Source organism: Camelus ferus, chromosome 6 (genome assembly GCF_009834535.1).
Source record: "Camelus ferus isolate YT-003-E chromosome 6, BCGSAC_Cfer_1.0, whole genome shotgun sequence".
Classification (NCBI taxonomy): Eukaryota; Metazoa; Chordata; class Mammalia; order Artiodactyla; family Camelidae; genus Camelus; species Camelus ferus.
The window spans coordinates 81851302-81872819 of record NC_045701.1 but is presented as its reverse complement, the minus strand read 5'-3'; the positions used below and the strand labels follow the sequence as shown (position 1 = coordinate 81872819).

General features: G+C 43.1%; 1 protein-coding gene and 1 long non-coding RNA gene across 2 annotated transcripts; both read right to left on the bottom strand.

Moving 5' to 3' along the window:
* Window positions 1-410: 410 nt before the first annotated feature.
* On the bottom strand, window positions 411-8642 carry CALM1 (calmodulin 1). The gene is made up of 6 exons (XM_032482501.1): window positions 8377-8642; window positions 5495-5525; window positions 4405-4548; window positions 2109-2215; window positions 1525-1660; window positions 411-1345 (listed from the first exon to the last, which is right to left on the bottom strand). The coding sequence occupies exons 1-6, from the start codon at window positions 8377-8379 to the stop codon at window positions 1317-1319; spliced, it is 450 nt and encodes a 149-aa protein (XP_032338392.1). The 5' UTR covers window positions 8380-8642; the 3' UTR covers window positions 411-1316.
* A 5487-nt stretch (window positions 8643-14129) lies between these two features.
* LOC116664491 lies at window positions 14130-20071 on the bottom strand. The gene is made up of 3 exons (XR_004321021.1): window positions 19989-20071; window positions 15078-15142; window positions 14130-14390 (listed from the first exon to the last, which is right to left on the bottom strand). It is a non-coding gene; the product is annotated as an uncharacterized LOC116664491 (long non-coding RNA).
* Between the last annotated feature and the right edge of the window lie 1447 nt (window positions 20072-21518).

Genomic DNA, 21518 nt, shown 5'->3' with positions numbered 1-21518 from the left:
GAATTACAGACACACTAAATCATGTCTCTTGCACAGATGGTCTCAAGTAGTTACATAAAACAGGTAATCAGCAGCACAATTGATAAGAACCCCTAAATACATGCTTGAGAGAAAGTGGGTTTTTTCCTTCATTAAGAGCTCTACTGCCTGAATAATCATTAAGTTACCATGATTCACTCCCCCCCACCCCAGTGAAATTACAAGTAGACCTACACGTCCATAAATAAGATGAAGCAATCAGTATCTGCTTGGTTTTAGGCAAGGTCTCAGGCTCAGAGGCTGGGGCTGGGACGTCAGAGAGAGGGAGGGAAACCCAATGCTGGGCTGTGGGCATTTAAAGGTACACTGGCCATCCCTTCAACTGCCTTGTCCCCATTTAGATCTCAGCTTTACAAAGCATTTAACACCACTTTAAGTTAATGGTCTTTTTATTGGAAAAAAAAAAAAAAGACTAGCATTTACAACTTGGAATGGACGTAAATTGTAATTTCTTGAACAGCAATGTTGATGGTTGTGCTGAAGTCCACAGCCACAGCCTACTCTGCTGGCTCCAAGTCATGGTTCAGAAGGTTTTAAAAACAGAGAGTCCAAAGATGCTCCCTTGATAAACGTTTCTTTTTAAAAATTTGTGTGAACGGTGATAGCCTGACACCCATTTTGCTCTAGCACAATGCAGACAATGCTAAACCAACACACACTGGCATGCCACCAGGATGTGTCATGGTCATCATGGGTCGGGGCACAGGGAAGTTACAAGAGGGCCATCCTGCTAGTGGGGCCGTGCCTAGACAGTGTATCCTCCACCCACTCTGCAGCACGGCATCCTGAGGCAAACCAATTTTAAATGGTTGTTTTCAGGAAACCAGCTATGACAATTTATACTAACAAACCAAACTAGAACCCATTTGAGTAGGTTTTGAATCTGTTTTTTCATTTTTCGTTTTTAATACAAACGCCTGACTGTGCTCAATTGTCAAGCGGCATGCATGAAAAACTGGCCAGCCCAAACAGTGTATTAATCATGAGCAAATGGACCTGCAAGGAGTCCACTAAGTGCTTCCTTATCATTAAGGTAGGACAAGTATTTATATCGGAAAACTGATGTGTAGCTTGATCTTTAGGGGACAGGACCACCAACCAATACATGCAGATTTCTTGTGTGTGTGGACAGAAGGTACTTTTGACATTCAATTTTGCTATATAGAAACAGAATGAGTAAATGAACTTTTTTTTTTCTTTTTTTTTTTTGCAAGAGGTAAGTAAAAGATTCAATTTGATTCTTCTAGAGGGGGGAAAAAGGAGTTGAAAGTAGCTCTTCACTTTGCAGTCATCATCTGTACGAATTCTGAAAAGACAAATAATCATAACCTTTGGTTATCTTCAAAAGCAGCTTTAATGAATACAGTATCTCTACTCTGCATAAGAAAAAAACTATCAGTGAAAGTCTAGTGAAGCAATTAACTTGTTTATGGATCCTAAAGGGGAGGCTATTAAAAACTAAGCTAGAGAAACGTAGTCTTTTACCTTCGTAGTTGACTTGTCCATCTCCATCAATATCTGCTTCTCTGATCATTTCATCTACTTCCTCATCTGTTAGTTTTTCTCCTAAGTTTGTCATGACGTGACGTAGCTCTGCAGCACTGATGTAACCATTGCCATCCTGTGAACATTCAGCACTCGTTACTGACAGGACCTCATAGTGGTTCAGTGTGGGCAAGCAGGTCTCTCACTTCATCTCAACTGCCCCTCATGTAACTGCCAACTCTGTGTTCACTGACAATTCTCCAACCTCCAGTGTATATATACTGCATGTATATAGTAGGTATATATACATGCAGTTAGCCAATGCAAAAAATGCAGGGGCTTTTCAAAAGCTAACAGAAACTGAAAGTAACCACCAAGAAACTTGGTTCAAAATTTCTCTACTATTTATTATGCTTACTCTCATCTGATAAAGTTACCGCAATAAGTCAGGATATTTGAAAGTGAGATTACAAGGCTCAGGCAGTTAGGTAAGTGATCTAACTAGAACAGAATGTTAAAGCTTTTAGAAATGACAGCCAAAAAGCCATATTTAAGTACAGTCTGCAATGCAGACGCAGGATTACCTTGTCAAAGACTCGGAATGCCTCACGGATTTCTTCTTCACTGTCTGTATCTTTCATTTTTCTAGCCATCATAGTCAAAAATTCTGGGAAGTCAATGGTGCCATTACCTCAAATTAAAAAACAAAAGCTCATGTGAAATAAGTGCTCCAGTAATGCTACTCTGTGGTGGCAATTTTAGAACCACTTTATAGAACAGTAAGCACCTGTTAGGACAAACTGGTAAATTATTTTAGCAGGTTGAACCATCTTAGGTCTGAACTATTCAAATACTTCACAGGGCAACTTCACATGATTCACATAATTCAAACCAGTAATTAGGATAGCGTTTAATGATACAAAGGAAAATGCACGTACAGATTCCCGGCCACTGAAGGGTTTGTACAGTTCAAGAGGATAAAGCACACAGCAACACAGGCTGAATCTTTCCACTCCCAAGGGAAGCACTTGAGTTTGCCTTCCCCCAAATTGGGGAGATCACTCAGATCTAACTATGCCTGGGCGAGTGATGCTAGTAATGGTCTATAACTGGACTGCCACGAGTACACAATGTTTTTAGGAAAGAAAAGGATTATGAGATGGGGAAAGTTGACTTTGTTATGCCAGGGATCATAAAGTGTTAAGAAAGTCTTCTCCAGGAGCCATGTCTCAGCCACTTTATAATAAGTCACCAAATCATTTTCTCCCCAACTCAGTATCTTTATTTCCCATTAAGAGCAAGGCTCAGAAGTGTTTTCTCAGCTCAGACCATTAACATTTAGGAAACTGTCAGAAGAATCTGTTCTATGGCCAGTATTCCAAACAATTCCTCCTTTAAAACCAACAGTTAGATAAATACCCCAAAGACAAGCCACTGGAGCAACAGTGTAACCTGAATTACACATAAATAAAAATTAAATTAGAAGAAAAAAGTCTTAAGTCACTCATTTTCACTAGTACCTTTAAATTAAAATAGTAACTCAGAGATCCCTTCAAATCTATTTGGCCTCTAAAATTTTAAAGCATCATTGATATTCATGGATGACAAAATCAATTACTTGAAAAGCTTTCTCTTACAGCTAGGTAGCAATGCCCCAGGCATCAATGTTTATTCACTGCAAAAACTAGACTCTATAACTTGAGACAACTCTCCCCACCTTGTTCCATACAATCTGAGGGCCTAACAGACTGCCAGTCCCCAAGCACAGTTTCCCAGGGCTTACACAAAAGCCACCCATGTTCTCAAATGGCTGATCACCTTAGCAGTCAATCTAGACAGAACAATGAACAGCCTCTTTTTTGAAAAGATTAAGGATGAAAACAGTCTATAGAAGTAGCTCAAATGGGCTAAAACTGTTGTTAAGGAGATGACCCCAAACCCCTGCCTTCTAAGGTGTGTGACACAGACAAGTGTGATTCTACTTCATCACCTCATGGTACCAGTTTTTTAAATGTCTACCATCAAGCCGACCATCTAGAAAGTAGTCTAGATCCAAATTGTTTATTCCTACCTCATCTTTTAAAAACTCAGTAATGTTCTACAATGTTACATCTGTCGATTTGATTAATTTACTTATTAAATAAGTTAATTTATTAATTTAATTAATATGATACGCAAAAAACATAGATTTTCTTTTTTGAGGGGTGGAGGAGATGGTCAAAATTATTTACTGATGGAAGTGAGCAATAAGAAGTCTATTGCCCACTGTTCTGGAGTCCAGAGGAATGAACAACCAAAAGGTGACCAACTGCTACAGGGGTTACGGCCTGATTCTCTTGGCTCCGCGTCTTACACATCTTCCCCTTCTATTAGGTTCTGTAAACCTACTTCCTGCAGTCATCATACACCCCCACCTCCAAGCATCACGTGAGCCTCAAAATTCTCAATAAACACATCGACCGACAGCTTGCGCTGTGTTCGCTTCTACATTACAATCTAAGAGTGCTCTTCCCCCACTTAATGTAGGGTTTTTCTCCTTAAGAGACAATTAGCTTTTTAAAAAGCTATGGCTATTTATTTTTCCTTCCCCCAAAAGGACTCAGCACAGACTCATGGGCCAGTTGATAAAATACTGAGCTGTAGGTCATGGCAAATAAAAAAGAACAATACAGTGATCCGATCCAGGAAACGTTCTAGACAATGAGCAGGGCGAAAGGCAGGCCTGTAATCTTCTATTTTAATTGTCAATGGCTGTAAGGCAACCACAGAAAGGATCTTTGCACATTTAGTTTGCTCTGGGGACCTGAAAGACAATCTCATAACATGCCTGAACTTGAATTACACAACACTGGCACTCATTCATAGTTTTAAAGCCCTTACCGTCAGCATCCACTTCATTGATCATATCCTGCAATTCGGCTTCTGTTGGGTTCTGACCCAGTGACCTCATGACAGTTCCAAGTTCCTTTGTTGTGATGGTGCCATCACCATCTTTGTCAAATAGGGAGAAAGCTTCCTTGAATTCTGAAAACAAAAGTTTACTTTTTAGAAATGCCTTCACCCAACCCAGCCACAGCACACCCTTCCCCTGAACTTGCCAAAGCAAGCCGTTCAAGTTGTGCAAGTAACAGAAACTGCCTCGTCTTTATCAACTGAAACAAAGACCACAGCAGTTCTATTGGACTGCCCCTCATGTAGCAGTCCATAAAGCAAAACGTTGCTCCTGGCAACCAGTTCCATAAAACCACAGTACACTCAAATTCTTAAAGAAGCCTAAACTTGAACATGCTGAAATTAGTCCTAAATCCAATCTGACAAGTGAAGATTGGTCCACGTGTTCCCCCTTAAGGTCCTTTCCTGTTAAATTTCTACAGTCATTAGAACTCCCTGTTTCATAGCAACATGAAGAGGTGGTTACCAGAAATGTACATTCCCACATAACCACTGTGTTCTCTCTACGTGGCATTCAGGGTATTTCAAGGGCATTCCTGGTTTCCTAAAGAGAAACCATCTCAAAAAAGCCCTCCAGGAAATAGTAAAAGCTAAAATTCTAAACTAACATTAACTCCCTTCCTAATTATCATAGTGGTTCTCACATTCATTTTCACCCATTCCCATTTAGAATAGCAAGTACAAGCTTTCATGGTGAATTACTGACAGACCCGTAGCGTTAAGAATTCTAAACTACATTTGTGAGTAGCAGGCTCAATGAGATCTCATTACACACAAAGCCTGGCATATCGTGAAGCACAGTCAAGTACTCCAGAGTGTCACAAGTGGGTATTCTTAGTTCCACTTCCTTTCACATTATCTCCGAAATACTGACAAGGAGTTAAGACTTGACCTAAATATCTCTGCTTATTGTTTTCATTTAAATAAATTCTTAGAAAACTGCTCAGACCATAGGGAGCACCCAAACTTAGTTTGCCTAGTTCTGGCCTACTGAAACTCCCTGAAGTCATTAACTTACCAGCAATCTGCTCTTCGGTCAGTTGATCAGCCTACACAGAAAAAGAAAAGGTTATAATTCAGTCCACGAGAGTTTGATTGAGAACAACATAGTTTTTCCAATTATGCTTTTAATAGAGATCCTTCAATTTCAAAAAAAATTGCTTGAAAACTTTAGCACTGTCATTTAATAAAAACAATTAGAATAAAGGGAACCCTTTATGCTATTTTAAAAACTAAGGATGATAAGGAAGTGACAATATCTCATTTCAGGTCTTCTCTGGGCCTACGGCTGTGTGCTCTGAGATCTAGCTAGGAAGGGTCAGTTCATAATTTGAAAAATGGCACCTCTAGTGGCAAAAGACCCACTGCATGGGCTGCAGGGGCAGGCTCTGAGAAAGAAGAGCGCCACCTACTGCGCCAGAGACGCCGCAGTCCCTACTTCTACCCAAGAAGGGACCCAGCCTGGTAACTGCTGTCACCGCAGCCAGGATCGGGTCCAGGGGCAGGCTTTTAGTGCACCTTGCGCATTGCTGCGGGAGCTCAAAACCTCCAAACTGGCATTACATAATGGCATTGGGTTGGATTAACAGGCTTTTATGTCTATTTTATGAGATACAATTAAGCAGAAAAAATAAATATACAGCAGTGGGTTACCTCACCAACTTCATCTCCATGTAATAAATACTTTCCAATCATTTAAGTTAGGCAGTTATTTGTTAAAAGCCTACCATTTAGAATAGCTAATGCCCTTGGTCAAATTATATTAAGATTCAGAAGCCAGGAAAAAAATGGAACCATTCTACAACCGAGCTGTTACAAAACTGCAAAAATTAAGTACAGAGAAAAGTACATAATAATTATGAGATTATATCCTCTTTTTTCTAGAGAGGAACATTAACTTTGCTAGAGGATATTTACCTATCCACTTTAAGGATGACATATCAGCCGCTCATAATAAACACACTTTACTAGAGGTCGTAATGGCCACGAAGGTAATTCTCACTTGCATTATTTATTCTCTGCAACACAGAACCCGTGCCTCCAGCCAGGGGAATTCGAGATCTCAAGGAGAACTAATAGTATTTTTATTTTAATGAAGGATGCCTAATGAAGCCAGTTCCAAAATAAGTCCTAATAGAAGGCTGACAACATTAAGTTTATTCTCTTACATGAAAACTTGCACAACAGGAATGGGGCTCCGATATATTGATTAGGGGAAAAACTTATTTTTTCAAATTAGAACGAGGTCTTCCTTTCTACCCCCGTCACAGCAAGTTGGTTTTCTTTATACCGAATGAAGGAGACATGATGATTTATGTAACGCCAGGGCAACGTCTGTCTTGTACAACAGGAAGCGCTGCCACACCTCGTACAAAGAAGCTGTCACCTCACCGGGGAAACAGTCTCACCTCGCCGCAAAACTCTATTAGAGTGGTTATGGAGAGCATCAGCCTTCCTCGACAAAGAAGCACACCCCACCACGAAATCCGCGTTGGCCTCGGGGGCAAAGGTGCGCTGACCCTGCTGGGAGTCATCTCTCCTCCACCCTCCCCTCACCCCCGGCTAAGCCAGAAAAATGCTGCGAGTGATGTCAGCTCTGCCCGCCAAGGGAGGAAGGGGGCTGTGGAAAACACACCCAGCGAGGCGCACAGGCGTATCTGGCAATCTAGAGGCTGCAGAGAAAGCAGAAACGTGGAGGGCATCTCCCTTCGGACTGGGAAGTGGCGCGGAGCAGGGGAAACGCCGGCTGAGGGGAGGCCCCGAGTGCAGGCGAGTGCAGGGGGAGAGGCGGCCCCTGGGCAAGGTCGAGGCATCGCCCCTCCCAGGTTAGGGAGATAGCCCTCCCCACTCCCACTCCCGGGCCGCCCGGCAGGCGGAGGCCAAGTCCGCCCCGAGCCTCCCACCCGCTTCTGCTCTCCCAGGCGGCGAGCCCGCCGCGCCGCCGCCTCCTCCCGGTGCAGAAACTTTGCGTCTCTAATGGAAACCGAGCCGCGCGCCAGCTCCCTCCTCCCCCGCCCCCCACCGCCCCAATTAGCGCAAGCCGAGCGCCTCCCGCGGGAAGGGACCTCCTGGTGTACAGAGGCTCACGCACGCCTTTACTGCTGCACTAGGTGGGGGGCTGCAGGAGTGCGGGACGGGGAGACACCGGCCCCGGCCACACCGCAGGGCCGCGCCCGGTCGCAGGGCGGCCGGCCTGCCGCTTCCGCCCTCTCCGCCCCCCACCCCGCGCCTTCCTGCCCCCACCCCACCCTTCCCCGGCTCCTTCCTTCCCAACCCACGCCCGCGCCGCGCCCCCCAGGAGGGAGGAGGAAAGAGCGACCGGGAGAACGCGACCAGCGGGGACAGCCAGGGGGTGGGGGGAGGCTGAAAGCGCCCCCCAAGACCCGGCCGGAACAACGTGCGCCACCGGCTCGCTCCGGCCCATTCATTCTCCGCGGCCCGCCTGATCCACTGCCTCCTTGCTGGAGAGGCGGGGAAGCGGGGTGGGGTGGGGGGGTCCAGTGCCCGGCTCCGCCCGGGTCCCCTGCCCTCCCCGGGGCCCCGGCCGAGGCGCAGCGTTGCGGGCAGACCGGATGCGGCGCGCTGGATGCAGTGTTGCGGGGCTGGGGGAGGGGTTGGATGCAGAGGACTCTGGTGCAGCTGGACTTGGAGCCCCTACCCAGGGACAGCCCACCGCCAAGAGGGATCAAAATTTAAACGAGGATCCTGGCCAAGAAAACCGAGATGCAAATCCGGAATGCATCCTAAACGGCAGCTGCTGCGTAACACCCGGAAAAGAGGGAGAAAAAAACCCACCAAAGAAAAGAAAAAGAGAGAAGAAAACAACAGACTAAACTAAAAATTTGGTAAGAAATTATGGTCCGGCAGCTGCTAAGCTGGCTTTTGCCACTCCCAACCTACCATAGTGCGAGTGAAGGGAGGAAGAGCAGAGAGAGCGACGGTGGCTGCACCAGCGCAGGGGCTGTGACCGCAGAGGTGCCTCCGCTGCTGCTGCTGCTGCTGCTGCTGCTGCTGCTGCTGCTGCTGCTGCTGCTGCTGTTGCTGCTGCTGTTAAAGCGCGGTGTGCACTGAGCGATATGCCGCCGCCACCTGCGCCGCCGCCCAACTGCGAGTAACGGCGCCGCGCCCTCGAGGCTCCCAGCACCACTGCCGAAGTGCCAGACTGCGCTCGGCAATATATATATGGCGCTCCGTATCCCTCCGCCGCGGCCGTGGCCGCCTCGCTCGGGGGTGGGGCCTTGCCCGCTAGCCCCGCCCCCCGGCGCGCCCGGCTTCCCACCGCCCGCTGCGTTCCGCCACCGCGGGCCCGGTCCGGGACCCGGACGCAGAGGGTTTGGGGTCGGGGAGGCACTGGGCCGTGGGGCAGGTATCGGGAGGAGTCTTCAGGGATGCCCGCCCGTGGCCGAGGCGAGGACAGAATATCTGCATAGCCCCGACTTGGGGCGGCCCTGGGCTTCAGAAGCCGACAGCCCCTCACCCTACCCCTACCTGTGGGGCTCTCCTTCACCTCACATCCCCTACCCTTCCGCTGGGGTAGTGGGGTTCCCCTGGCCCCTCGCCACTGCGTCCCGAGCTGGCCGCCTCGGTCCGCGGAGCTGCGAGCGGTCCTAGGGCAGGGGGCGGCCGCGAGGAGCCGGGGGCAGAGGAATTGACCGCACACCTTCAGTTGCCGAGGAATGGGGTCTAGAAGGGGCAAGGCAGTTTTCCTCGTGCAAGAAATTGGTCAGACGTTTTGCTTTTCAAAATTTGAAATGATATCTGAAACAAATTACATGTGTTCAATTTGCTGAATCTATGTCATGCTCATATGCTTATTTTAATGTTTTTATGTTTCCACTGAGTAATTTTTTGTATGCCTGAATAATCTCTCTTCCCTACTGTTTTGTTCTCTTTTTTCCTATGGAAAATACTATTCATCCTGACCCCAGTCTTATTTACATTAATGTACCTGTGCATCTTCAATAGACTTTAATACCCATACTTTGAATTTTTTTGGTTACTTTTCTTGGTCCTGAGAGGATCAGATTTTTATTCATAGATCCATAGAAACAAAGAAGGAAAAAAAATAGGTACTTAGAACCCCCCAGATTACAGCTGGGAACACACAGCTAATTGACTCTACTATGAAGCTAGACCATATTTTAACACGCAATCTTAATTATATTCCTTTTCTGGTAGTATTTTAATCTTCACATTTACTGATGTTTTCAATTTTCTGTAAACTAGAAAAAGGACAATACAGTTATAAATTTGAAGCCCAGAACTTTGTAAAAAATCTTGACAAAATGCTGCAGTTTCTTTTCTTGCCAAGGCAGAGCACAGAATTTGATCTTTTGTTTACAGGGCCTGGGCGACAGTTGCAAGTTATCATTTGCTTACTCTTTCAGAGAATGTGGCAACGTCTATGACTGACAAGCTCTGCTAGAAAAGGTTTAGCTTGCTTATGTTTGTTTCTGGCTTTGACAAAGTCTGCAGGAAGATGCTTTAAAATAATGGAAAATGTTCAGGCACATTGTAGATGCTACAGGGCTTCTGGGATAACCTCAGACAAGCATCTGTGGAACTGTTCTCAGATGTTCCTTCTGGAATGCTGCAGAAAGAGTGAACCTGTTTTACTATTTAAAGAGAGGCTGCAGCAGCAAGCCAGGGAATGGTGCTGCCTTCCCTCTGCAGGTTAGAAAGACATCATTCACTTAACACATCTACCAGCCACCATCATCATCACTTTGTGCTCATGGTGGTAAACCTGAGTGGGAATAAATGCATATATTAATGGGAGAGTTGGAAATAGGGAAACAGGTGAAAGGGACTAATACAAGGTCAACTTAAAGAATATTCAATAATACAGTGAGTTACAGTCTAAATGGCCAAACACACTAAAGGAATTTGTATTCCTTTGCCAGGCTTTTCATATAGTAGTTAGTTAAATATATTTTAAAACATAGTATACATTGTGTAAGTAGAGGGAAATAATGACCTAGAAATGAAATGTGTTTAATTATTAAGGATTTATTAGCTTCTAATAGTCTTCCACTCTTTCTAATTAAGTTGTAACAATCTTGGTTTTGAAAACCAGGCATTCTCTAAAATAATATTTCTTCCTCTATCATTTAACCTATTTCACCAAATAAAACACTTTGAAACTTTTTCATGACTTTACCTGCTAAACACTGTATTTCAAAATCATTTTACTTATTATAGTAAAGTTCACTATTGTGATTCTTCATGTTTTACCAGTTAGCGTTTGCTTTTGGTAATTCTTTAATGTATCAAAGCACATCTTAGCTTTCAAGTCTATTGGATTTGTAATGAGGTCATGCTTTACTCAGTTTTATGGCTAGTTTGACACACTGAAACATAAGAAGGTCAAGTGATTTGCCCAAGATCTTGCTGTGAGTCAGTGATGGAGCATAAAATAGAGTGTGAGCCCTTGCTCAGAAGTTCTAATGAAATTAATATATGAAATTTTTTAATGTACCATGTGAAGGAGTTGCCTAATTCACAAGGCAGGTTCTTCTGACTACCTAGGTGATCACTGGGTTGTCATAAAGATTTCTTTAAGTGAATAAACTTCCTAATTTATGAGGAGATCAGCAACCAGGAAAATAAGCACATTATTGTGAAGTCATAATGCACTGAGAATCAAAAGCCTGTGCAATATTTCATGATATTGAGAGAAAACGGTTATTATCATTACTAAAATAAAATAATGTTGAACTGAAGAAAAGTAGAGAGAATGCAGCCCAAAGCCAGGAATCACAGTTTGAATATCATTTCTGTCCCTAACCTGATCACCCATCTGAGTCTAAGTACATACTCAGGGGTAAAACAAGAGGTTTAGATTTGATCTAAAAATTCTTCCCAGCTATAAAACCTTGTGCCTGAGATTGTAATATATATGATTATAAATTGTACATGTATAACACGTATTATACATCTATGTCACATATGTGTGTACACATGCAAATATACATATATTGAAGATGAAGAAGACAAATGGAGAAATGGGGATAGTTTAAAAATTAACATTTGCTGAGCATTGGCTATGGCCAATCCCTGTGTTAAATGTATTATTTCATCCTCTTGCCCATCCTGTGAGGCTGGTATCATTATTATCCTTAAGCAGAAACTGAAGGACTGAGAGATTCAGTGATTGGCCTAATTTAAGTGGGGGAACCCAAAAATCTATTTCAGAGGACCAAGCAAGTAAGCATTACACTCTAAATCTTGTAGTTTAATAGAGTATATTTTTAATTTTTTTGGAAGAAGCACAAAGAATAAGATTAAAATTTGGTTTTTATAGAGATACTTCTTACCCAAGGATTTAAAATTAAAATAAGATCATAGAAATGTAGTAATAGCTGTATCTCTCACACAAAGAGTAGAGTGTAGAAGAAAAAGTAAAACATTTGCTTTGCAATTCTTCCAATAGCTGGAGGACACTTCTTATTTTCCATTTTGCGTTTTTCTAAAGCGATGAGGAGACTTGCTCACTGTCAAACACTGAATTGATAACTCCATGCTTTCACTGAAAGAGATGATCCAAGGATCCCTAACTTCAGTCTTGTTCTGTGCTGTTTCTCTGGGAGTTGGTATTTTAAATCAGATAGGTAAGGTGGATCCATCTCCTAGCCTTCATGGAGCTTACACTCTTTTGAGAAAATGACTCTGTGTGTGTGTGTGTGTGTGTGTGTGTGTGTGTGTGTGAGAGAGAGAGAGAGAGAGAGAGAGAGAGAGAGAGAGACAGAGACAGAGACAGAAGGACAGAGACAGAGACAGAGACAGAGTTAGAGACAGAGGGACAGAGAGGTGAATGGTTGGTTTGATGGTTTTTACCAAGTCACCAGTCTAAATTCATTCACTAACTATAACTATAGTATGTTGTGTCTTCATGGATGGATTATCTAGTTAGAGGATTTTCCTCAAGAAATTTGTAATTCCAAAGTGGAGACCCTCACCTGAGCTATCTTCCAGAAAGATGATAGAAAGTAGAAAGTAGAAAGAAATCATGTCTTCTACCTCTCCATCATCCCCAGCTTCCTCCTTCTCTGCCTCATAGCCCAGTATACTTTGATGATTATCCACCATTTGGGATTCTCTACCTCACTAATCATTGCCAATAGCCGGAACAGTCCTGCTGTTTGTGTGTAGATTTACATTTCATTGAATATTATACATGATTATTACACAAGCTTTACTATCTCTGTCAACATCAAAATACCTAATTATTTTTCCATTTAAAATTTTGCTATCTTTTTTTTTTTGCTGTTATCTTTTATAATGACTCTTAGGTAAAGAATATAGGGAAAATTCTAATGTTACATTTAAATTTGAAATGTTACCATCATAACATATTAAGTGTTAGACCATGACTTGGTACCATGAGAAAAATATTATCAATTTTAGCACATGTCTACTTAGTGTCCCATAATTTTAAGTGAATCATAACCAGACTATTACATGTCCTACTGTGTGTTCCAGCTTGTAATGTTTATCAATATATTTAGTTAATGGTCCAAAATGCCGTATTTCCAAACAGCACCATTCATTTTGCATGTATGCCCCATTCTTGTTTGTCTGTTTGCTTTTTAAACACTTTCCTTTGTGTAGGAGAGGACACATCTTGCCCTCCATTCATGGGGCTTGTGCTTGTTTTGCTAGTAGCTGTGGTGATGGATTTGCACTGTTCTCTCTCTGACCTGGTCCACCCTTGTAACCAAGGTCATGAATATGCAACACAGCAAGCTGGGGTCAGGAATAGAGAACAGAGCAAAATAACTGACCATTAATGACACTAGACTCATGACTTGGGCCTCATTAGCTCTATGCTTTAACGGACTGAGCTCTTAAGTCACAGGCAGCCAACAGTTATAACAGACTTAGGGACCAAGTATGTGAATTCAGATTCTAAAATGCCCAATGGGATAAGATCATAGTTTTTGTGCTTTAGTTGTTTAAACCAAATTCAAGATGGTTTTTCTTTTTTTCTTTTTTTAATGCAGTTTATCTACTGAGCAATGTATTCTCTAAGCCACATTTTTTGGAAATTCTTGAGTCACCATTTTCCCCATTAATCCAAAAGTCAAGTGCAAAAGTAACTTTAATCAATAACCAGCAGCTTCTCATTGCTAGTTATGTGCTACATGTGCTGGGGTGGGGGACAGAGCAGAGAGCAGGTCTAAGACATCCATACAACAAGAGGCATTTAGCAGATTGCAGATGATTTAACTAGTCAGTTGAGGGATCTGTGGTCACAACGATAAGCTGCAATGGCAGGTTGGGGAGTGACTTAGTTTGCCTGAAGGGCAGAGTCAGTGAACGGCACAAATCTGTACCTTCACTGAGGTTCTTGATATGCAGAAAACTGGATCATAATGATAATTCAGAGAAATTGATGCTAATTATGGTTTATACCAAAGAATGGACCTCACCAGTTCGAACAGAATTAAGATCTACTTTGGTGACTGTGTGGTTTGGTTTTGAACCATAGTGAATAGCCTTTGTCCTGTCCACTGGAGCTGTGCCATCCAATACAGTAGCCACTACCCATGTTTGGCTATTTAAATCAAAATGAATTAAAATAAAAATTCAGTTCCTTTGTGTCACTAGCCACATTCAAGTCATCAATAGGCCTGATGGCTAGTGGCTACCATATTGGACAGTGTAGAACATTTCCATCAAAACGTTACAAAAAGTTTTATTGGATGGCACTATGAGAAATTTTAAAAAAAGAAAAGAATATTCATGTTTGTCTGGATCAAGAATCTTGAGGGTCCTCAAATTTTTTGTAATACCTCCATTATTCTTTGTTCATCCCAATGAGTTTGTCCCCTTCTGATCCATCCAGCATAGTCACCAAATTAGTTTCCTTATGTTACTTCTCTGCTCAAAAACCTTCAGAAACTCCCCAATGCCTGCAGGAGATAAAATGCAAAGCCTTTGTGCCTAGTATTCAAAGCCCTTCAACAATTTGTTGATCTACTTTTTCAGCATTACTTTTGTTATTCTACAAACATGAATTCTCTGCTTCAGACAAATTGCTTTACTCCCTGAACACACATTGTGCCTTCCCAACTCATTGCCTTTTCCATGCCATTCCCAGTGTCCAGCTGCCTGTCCATACCCTTACCACCCATCTAAATCCTACCAGTCCTTTATGCCCTGTCTAAATCACACATCTTTCAAACTTCTCTGATTATCCTAGTTCTAAATGATACTTCCTCTCTCCTGAATTCCTACATCTCTTACCCATTTCTATCTGATATTAACTTTTTGTGTATCTTACCTCCTCAACCAGAGAGTAGCAGGAGCTACCATCTTATACTCTTTGAACTTAGTATAGTACTTGACAATAAATGCCAGTAAATTATTTAATTGATTAGTGGTAAGCTCAATTCCTTACTGGTCTAGAGACGATATTAGAAGTGAATTTTCCCAAGAAGAGAGAAAAGGAAACGTAAGTCCGTTGCTTTAATACTGACCTACCACTGGAAACCAGTCTCCCTAGATTCGGTGGCAGGTCAATCTTCCTCTGGAACATACTGGACTGTTTCTACTTTGATCCAACCTGTACCCTTCTGCAGCCCTGAGTAAGTATATACCTGGGTTGGTCCTTCCTTCTTCAGCCGTGCTCTCCCCATTTTCACATGACTGGATCCATTCCCTGCTTCCTGTATGGAGAAAATATGGCCAAGGCAAGTTGTAGTTGAAGAGGAAAACTGGGACTACTCCTGTCTAAGTCCAGTGAAGATGCTTCTTGAGTTTTATTCATTCTAAATAGAGACTCCGAGTCACTGGCTAATAAACCAACTTTAGGCATTACAATAGGATAACTGGATCATTTAGTCATGGGAAAGTTTTGCTTTGGGGAGAGTTTTCAAGCTGTACACCTGAGTATTGATGTACCCATTTCTTTTCACATTCTCCTCCGTAAACCAAAAGGACAGACAGAAATTTTGCCTTATTTCAGTGAAAGGCTTTGTTATGTTTATTATTTTGACAAAGAAAACAGTTATTTCCCAAGAAAAGGACAATATTGTGGAATATTATTTGCCAGTTTACATGGCTATTTCTTTGGTGACTTAACCACACAGACTTATCTGTAAAATGGGTATAATAACAGCATACCTCAAGGGCTGCGTGAGGGTTACATGAGAGAAGAAAAAAATTAATTCACTGGTAAATAATAAAGACCTAGACAAATATAAGTTGTAGTCCTGTATAATATTTAAAATACCAATCAGCTAAATATGGCAAAGTCAGATGGAAGTCAGTTCAGAACCAGTCAGGGAATCCAGTGGGAAGACCCAGGAAGTTTTCCCATCTGTAAGTGCCCCCAACAGGCCAGTGCCCCGGGACAGTAAGCCCTCACAGCCTCAATCCCGCCACCACACCAAAGGAATGCTGCCGAGTCATCACCGTCTTCTAGAGCAGCCGAAGGGATCTGTGACTCAGAGAACTGATTTGTAGTTTCATGTTTCACTGCTCTAGCTCTCCTCTGCTACACAAAGTTTCATAGCTGCACCTGTTTCACACAAAGTTTGAAACCTAGGAAATGACCTCAAAACTGAATGGCAGCAAAATATAGAAGTCGTGCTTTATTTATTTTATTTTTTGTTTTTATTTTTTGTAAAAATACCAGTTTATTTCTCAAAGTATTGCTTTAACAATTTTTGTTTAATATTTTTATACAATTTTTAAAGGTTACTTTCCATTTACAGTTATAACAAAATACTGGCTGTATTCCCTGTGTTGTACAGTATGTCCTCAAGCCTATCTTACACCCAGTAATTTGTACCTCCTGCTCACCAACCTCTAAATGGCTCCTCTTTCCCACCCGCCTCCACTGGTAACCACTAGTTTGTAGAAGCCATGTTTTAAATGGCCTATTGATATCGTGATTCTAATAGAGGTTTTCAAGTCCTAAAGAAAAGTTGAGAACTTGTCAAAGCTACTCAGGACTTTGTACCTGTGGGAACTTTGTATTTTTGGGGTACCTTGAGGTTTGAGCATGCATTTCAATCTGCGTTTTGTAACCTACCCAAACTCATGTTGCTTGTAAACATTTGCTAGATGGCCAGCTAAGTTAGGGGGTGAGTTGTTGCTGAAGCCATGGGACAAGTTTTTCTTTCTTTGAAAGAGCACCGTGCTCTAAACAAGCCCAGCAGAAGAAGAGAACCAAATTTTTAGGAACCAGCCTGAAAGTTGCATAGTAAGAATGAAGATATAACCATGATTATTCTTTATTAGCATTTTGTAATGCCCTAAAAATTCTTCAGAATATTATGAAACAATTATAATTGTATAACTACATTTCCTTTCCTTTGTTTGTTACTCATCTCAAAAAATTCGCTTCTCTGATCTCTTCTGGGAGCAAGACAGGGAACCACTACTAGCCAGAAGAAGACATAAGTAAAGAAACTATGATACGGCTTAACGACAGAAAAGTGTCAGCAATTTAAATGAAGGTCAAAGATTCCAAACAAGCTGTATAGATAAGGCCTAGCACAGAGAACAACTCAGGAAAACCAATCCCTAAATGGAATTGCAAAGTCCAGAGCAAAGTCATCTCAAAGATTTTCCACAGTCCCTTGGAAGCCTTGTGGATGAAAACATTCCTCTGCTCCCCTTAATATGATCAATCTTTGATTAAAATGTTTTCAAAGGTCAAAGGAAAGATCAGTCTAGTAAGATCCTAAAGTCTGCTCTGTCCTGAAATTGTACTTCTTGAAATTTAATTTCCTTATCTGAAAAATGGAAAAGGGGACCCAGATGGATTTTCTCTGGGTCTTCCCAGATTTTGAATTTTATGATTCTAAATATTTCGCTTGTGAATTTTGTGAGCATTCTTGTGCAGAATTTCCTAGTAACTAGGAGACCCTTGGAGATGTGGATATAAATAGAGCTAAGGTCATAGGGGACTTGACTCAAGAGTTCCATCTTTTTATAAATGGCAAAAATGAAAATCATGATAGAGTTCCTACTCTGTTGAATGATACTCAATTAAAATATTTAGAACAGACTAGGCCATGCCTACTCAAACTGATCAATTTTGACATTTATTTCCAAAAATTGCCAAAAACGATCAAAAGCTGGGTAGGGGACATTATTTCTTTACAAAGACCAGGAAAGTAACAATAGACGGGGAAAGTGAGCAATTTTGTTTGAGTGAGTCAGATTTTTTTTTTAAATCATTTTCTTCTAAATCTTTGTATTCTTCAAAGAATGGAATAGAATACATACAAAGGAAAGCTTGGAGATAGGCCCCGCTATTTCGAAAGATGTTATTAATGTCCCATAATGATGATATTTCCTTAATTTAAAAATAAAAAGTGGGGACAATTCAAATGGAGAAAAGAAATTGTGATGTTGAAAGAAGAAACTGTACCTTCCACATTGTAGACTCTCAAAAAGTATTATTTGATTGATTTTCTTGGAACTCAAAAGACCCTTTCACATTTGGGTTCTTCTTTCTACCTCTGTCCTAACTGTTGTTCATTTATTCCTTCCATAAACCTTTACTGAACTCACGGCATGTAAAATGAAATTTACTAAGCACTGAGACTATAAGGATAAATTCGCTAGGCCCTGTCTTTAAGGAGCTCACAAGGTAATGAGCTAATTTGCTGACCACCAAAAAGGAGCAGATATATTCTGAAGACCAAGTGTGAAAATAATTGTAAAAGTAACTTTAAAAGCTTAAAGCACTATACGTAGAAACAGGTAAGCCTAAATATAATGACGCAGCTAAGTTATGGTCTAATTTCTTTGCTGCAGAATCAAATATTAGAGCTGGAAGGAAATCTGGAGATCATCTAATCCAATCCTCTCATTGGACAGAATAGAAAACTGAGGTCCTGAGAACAGAGAGACCTATCCAACAATTCCCAATTTGTTAGTGATATAGTCAGACCTCTTATCCTACATTATCTGACTTGATACAAAGGAGTCATGGCACTTATTTCCTATGCCGCACACAGTGCAAAAGAAATATGATGTATTGTCTCTTTGGGCAGGCGTTTTTATGGTGAGTTGCTCATTTGGAAGTTCAGATATTTGCTCATTTGGCAAACATCTTTGAGGATGACTACTAGCCGCCTACAGAAAGAAAACCACAGCTTTTCTCCTTTTTGAACAAGGCTTTGAGGAAAAGTTAAAGCAGCAGCAATAAACAGCAACTGGCAACTACAGCCTTAAATCAAAGAAAAACCTTTACATGGATACAGTGTGGACACCACCACAGGTTGTAAAACCTCAGGAAAGACCATTAATAGCACAATCTTAGAAACAAGATGTGAATATAGACTAGTTCAATCACAAAAATCATTAGCTCATCCAAGCCCTATCGTGCCAAGTTACAGAGAGAGGATAAAACCACATTTAAATGAAACGGCAATTCTAAGAAATCCACGGGATTTCATTTTCTTAACTATATTCTTACAGTAGTGAAAGAACGAAGTAACATTTCCTCTCCGCCACTTTCTTTGCAGGACACATTGAAAACTATGTTCAGAGAAAACTTAGTTCCCTTAGTTCCTACACATTCCTTCAGTTATATAACAAAGTTCCCCCAAATGCTTGAGCCATCTCACAACTAACAGCATCAGGTCCGGAGATGGGGTGTTGCTATATAACAGGAAACACTGACTTGAGAGACAGACAACCTAGATTTTGTTCTGTGCCCTGCTCTTCAATCGCTATGTGACCGCAGGCGTGTCGACAGACCTTCCTGGGTCTCACGTTGCTCACGGTCCTATGAGGGATTAGAGGTACCTAAACAGACTATGCACTGGACCGACTACCGTACCGGATCTGCCCGGTCTGACAGATGACTTCACTAAGCCTTGTCCTCTATCTAGCAGGGCCTTTTCTCAGAGATAACAGGGGCTTCCCATAGCGGAGGACAAGGAAGCTCCTCCTCGGGGTACCGAGGAGCTAACCAGCGGTTCTCGGGCATGTCATCTACCCTCATCCGTCCCGGGGCCCCAGGCCGGCTCCTGGCGCGTCCTTCTGGCCCCTTCTGCTCGGACCGGGCGGAAACCGAGCCCGCGGGACGAGATAAGGAAACCACAGGAGGGAAATGGAAACGAGCCCTTCTGAAACAAAAGTGCCCACAAGGGTGCTTCTTGGGCGGCTGGGCCTCCGCTCATAAACAGGAAGGGTCGCGTCGGAGGCAGAGCGAGTTAGGGTTTGGAGATCAAGGGAAGTTTTCTTATTTTCTCCAGTGGCAACTGGTTTCACCACAACGTGCAGGACGAACGGCAACGAGGGCGACCTCAACGAGCCAGGAGGCAGGTCGAGGGTTGTATGAGATCGCCCCTGGGAGGGCCACGAGCCACGGCCAAGGAATTTAGTATTGTTTTCAGGGAAACTCCTTGAACGCGTCGCTCCTAGAGAGGAAGAGAATCCGAGAACCTCGCGCCTAAACCTTTCAAGAGAGCGCGGGCGGGCGAGCGGGGCGGGGCGCGGGCCAAGGCACTATATCTCCCGGCGGAGGAGCACACGGCAAAGACCTTCCCACTCTTCCCAAACCGCGCTGCTCTGGAGCCGGTTGCCTAGTTGGCGCTGCCGAGGCTGCTTTCCTCGTTCAGTTTGACAAGGACGCTCTGATTGGCCAGCGCGACCCTGCAGTGTTTGCCCGGAAAGAGTCGAGACGCCTGATTGGCCGCGCTGCACCTGCAATGCGTCAAGCCGCGGTGGGCGTGGAGGGCTCCGCATGAACGGCGGCGGCTGGAGGGGCCGCCGGCGGCCTTCTGGAAGGAGTGGCTCCGCCTATGGCCGCCATCTTTACTAGTGGCAGCGCGGCCGCCCCGGACGCAGAGGGGTTTTTCAAGGCGTTCTTGGGCCAGTAGAAAAAAGCTCTGCAAGGGAAGTTTTGGTGGGGGTTTCTTTTCCCTTTTTCCGTCGCGGTGGGTTGTTTTGTTTTTGCTTAGGTCCCAGGGAGGTGATGGGGGCAGAATTCGAGGGCTCGCGGCTCAGGGTAGAGTGACCACCCAGGAAGGAGGGGCGCTGACTGGAATTTTTGCTGCTGCTTCCCTAAAACCGCTGGGTCCTTAGTCTCTCGGGGAGCGCTGGATTGATTTGATTCCTCTCACTTTCTAGAAGCAAAAGGGAGATTTGCTTTCCGGGCATCTTGCTGGGGTTGGAAAGCAGTTCTGGAAAGCTCTCCCGCATACGTCATGGTTCTTGCTCACGCTGTGCGCGGTCCCGCCCGCACGGAATGCGGTTTTTGTCAGAGCTGTAAATCCAGCAGCCGTCTTGGAAACTATTCGGCTCCAGAGACAGTGGCCTGCAGGGCAAAACTGAGCTTGCCTGACAGACAAGCGATGAGACGTTGGTTGAAAAAAAAATTTGATCATATCAGTTTAGTTGCCTTTTTAGGCAACTGTTGTGTTTGTGTGTGCATCCGGTTTTCATTCCTTTCTGTTGTCCACCCCTTCGAAAAAGAAAAAAAAGCACCTCTTTTTTTTTTTTTTTAACTGTATCAAAAGTGGTCGTTTTCAGGACTCCCTTCAGTGGATATGGGTGAAAGGAAAGAATATGTTCTTGGGTTAATTAGCGTTTGAGAAATGGGGAAAGAGCTGTGGTTGTCTTGGTTTAGCAGTGATGTCTTATTGGTTGGTTTGTTTTATTTGAGCAGCGTAGGTGCAAATTCGGTGGACTGTGGCTACCCAAAGGTGAATTCTGGAGCTACCTTGGTGTGGATGTTGTCATGGCTACAGGGAGAGGTAGTTGGTGAACTATGGGGTCAATAAACTCAGCAAGGGCAGGCCTTCCCCATGTATGAAGCCTTAGTAGTAACAACTACCGGGGTACGTGTACCGGAGTACGTGTACTCTTACCATTCCCGTCCGTGTCCAAGACTCCTGGATTGATTACTGCAGGCACACACGGGTCTGTATTGATTCCTCTATTGACAAATACAGGTGCAGTCACTGCCTGGTGTGGGTTTTTTTGATGAGATGCTGCGTAGGGTACCATTTGCCGCACAATTTGATTGTAAGTTTCTTCTACTCTTACCTAATTCTACCGATTTTGAACAT

Coding starts and splice junctions, on each gene's coding strand:
- CALM1 (XM_032482501.1), bottom strand. Junction 4,549..5,494: donor GACCGAAGAGCAGATTGCTG/GTAAGTTAATGA, acceptor TTTTGTTTTCAG/AATTCAAGGAAGCTTTCTCC. Junction 2,216..4,404: donor CAATGAAGTGGATGCTGACG/GTAAGGGCTTTA, acceptor TTTTAATTTGAG/GTAATGGCACCATTGACTTC.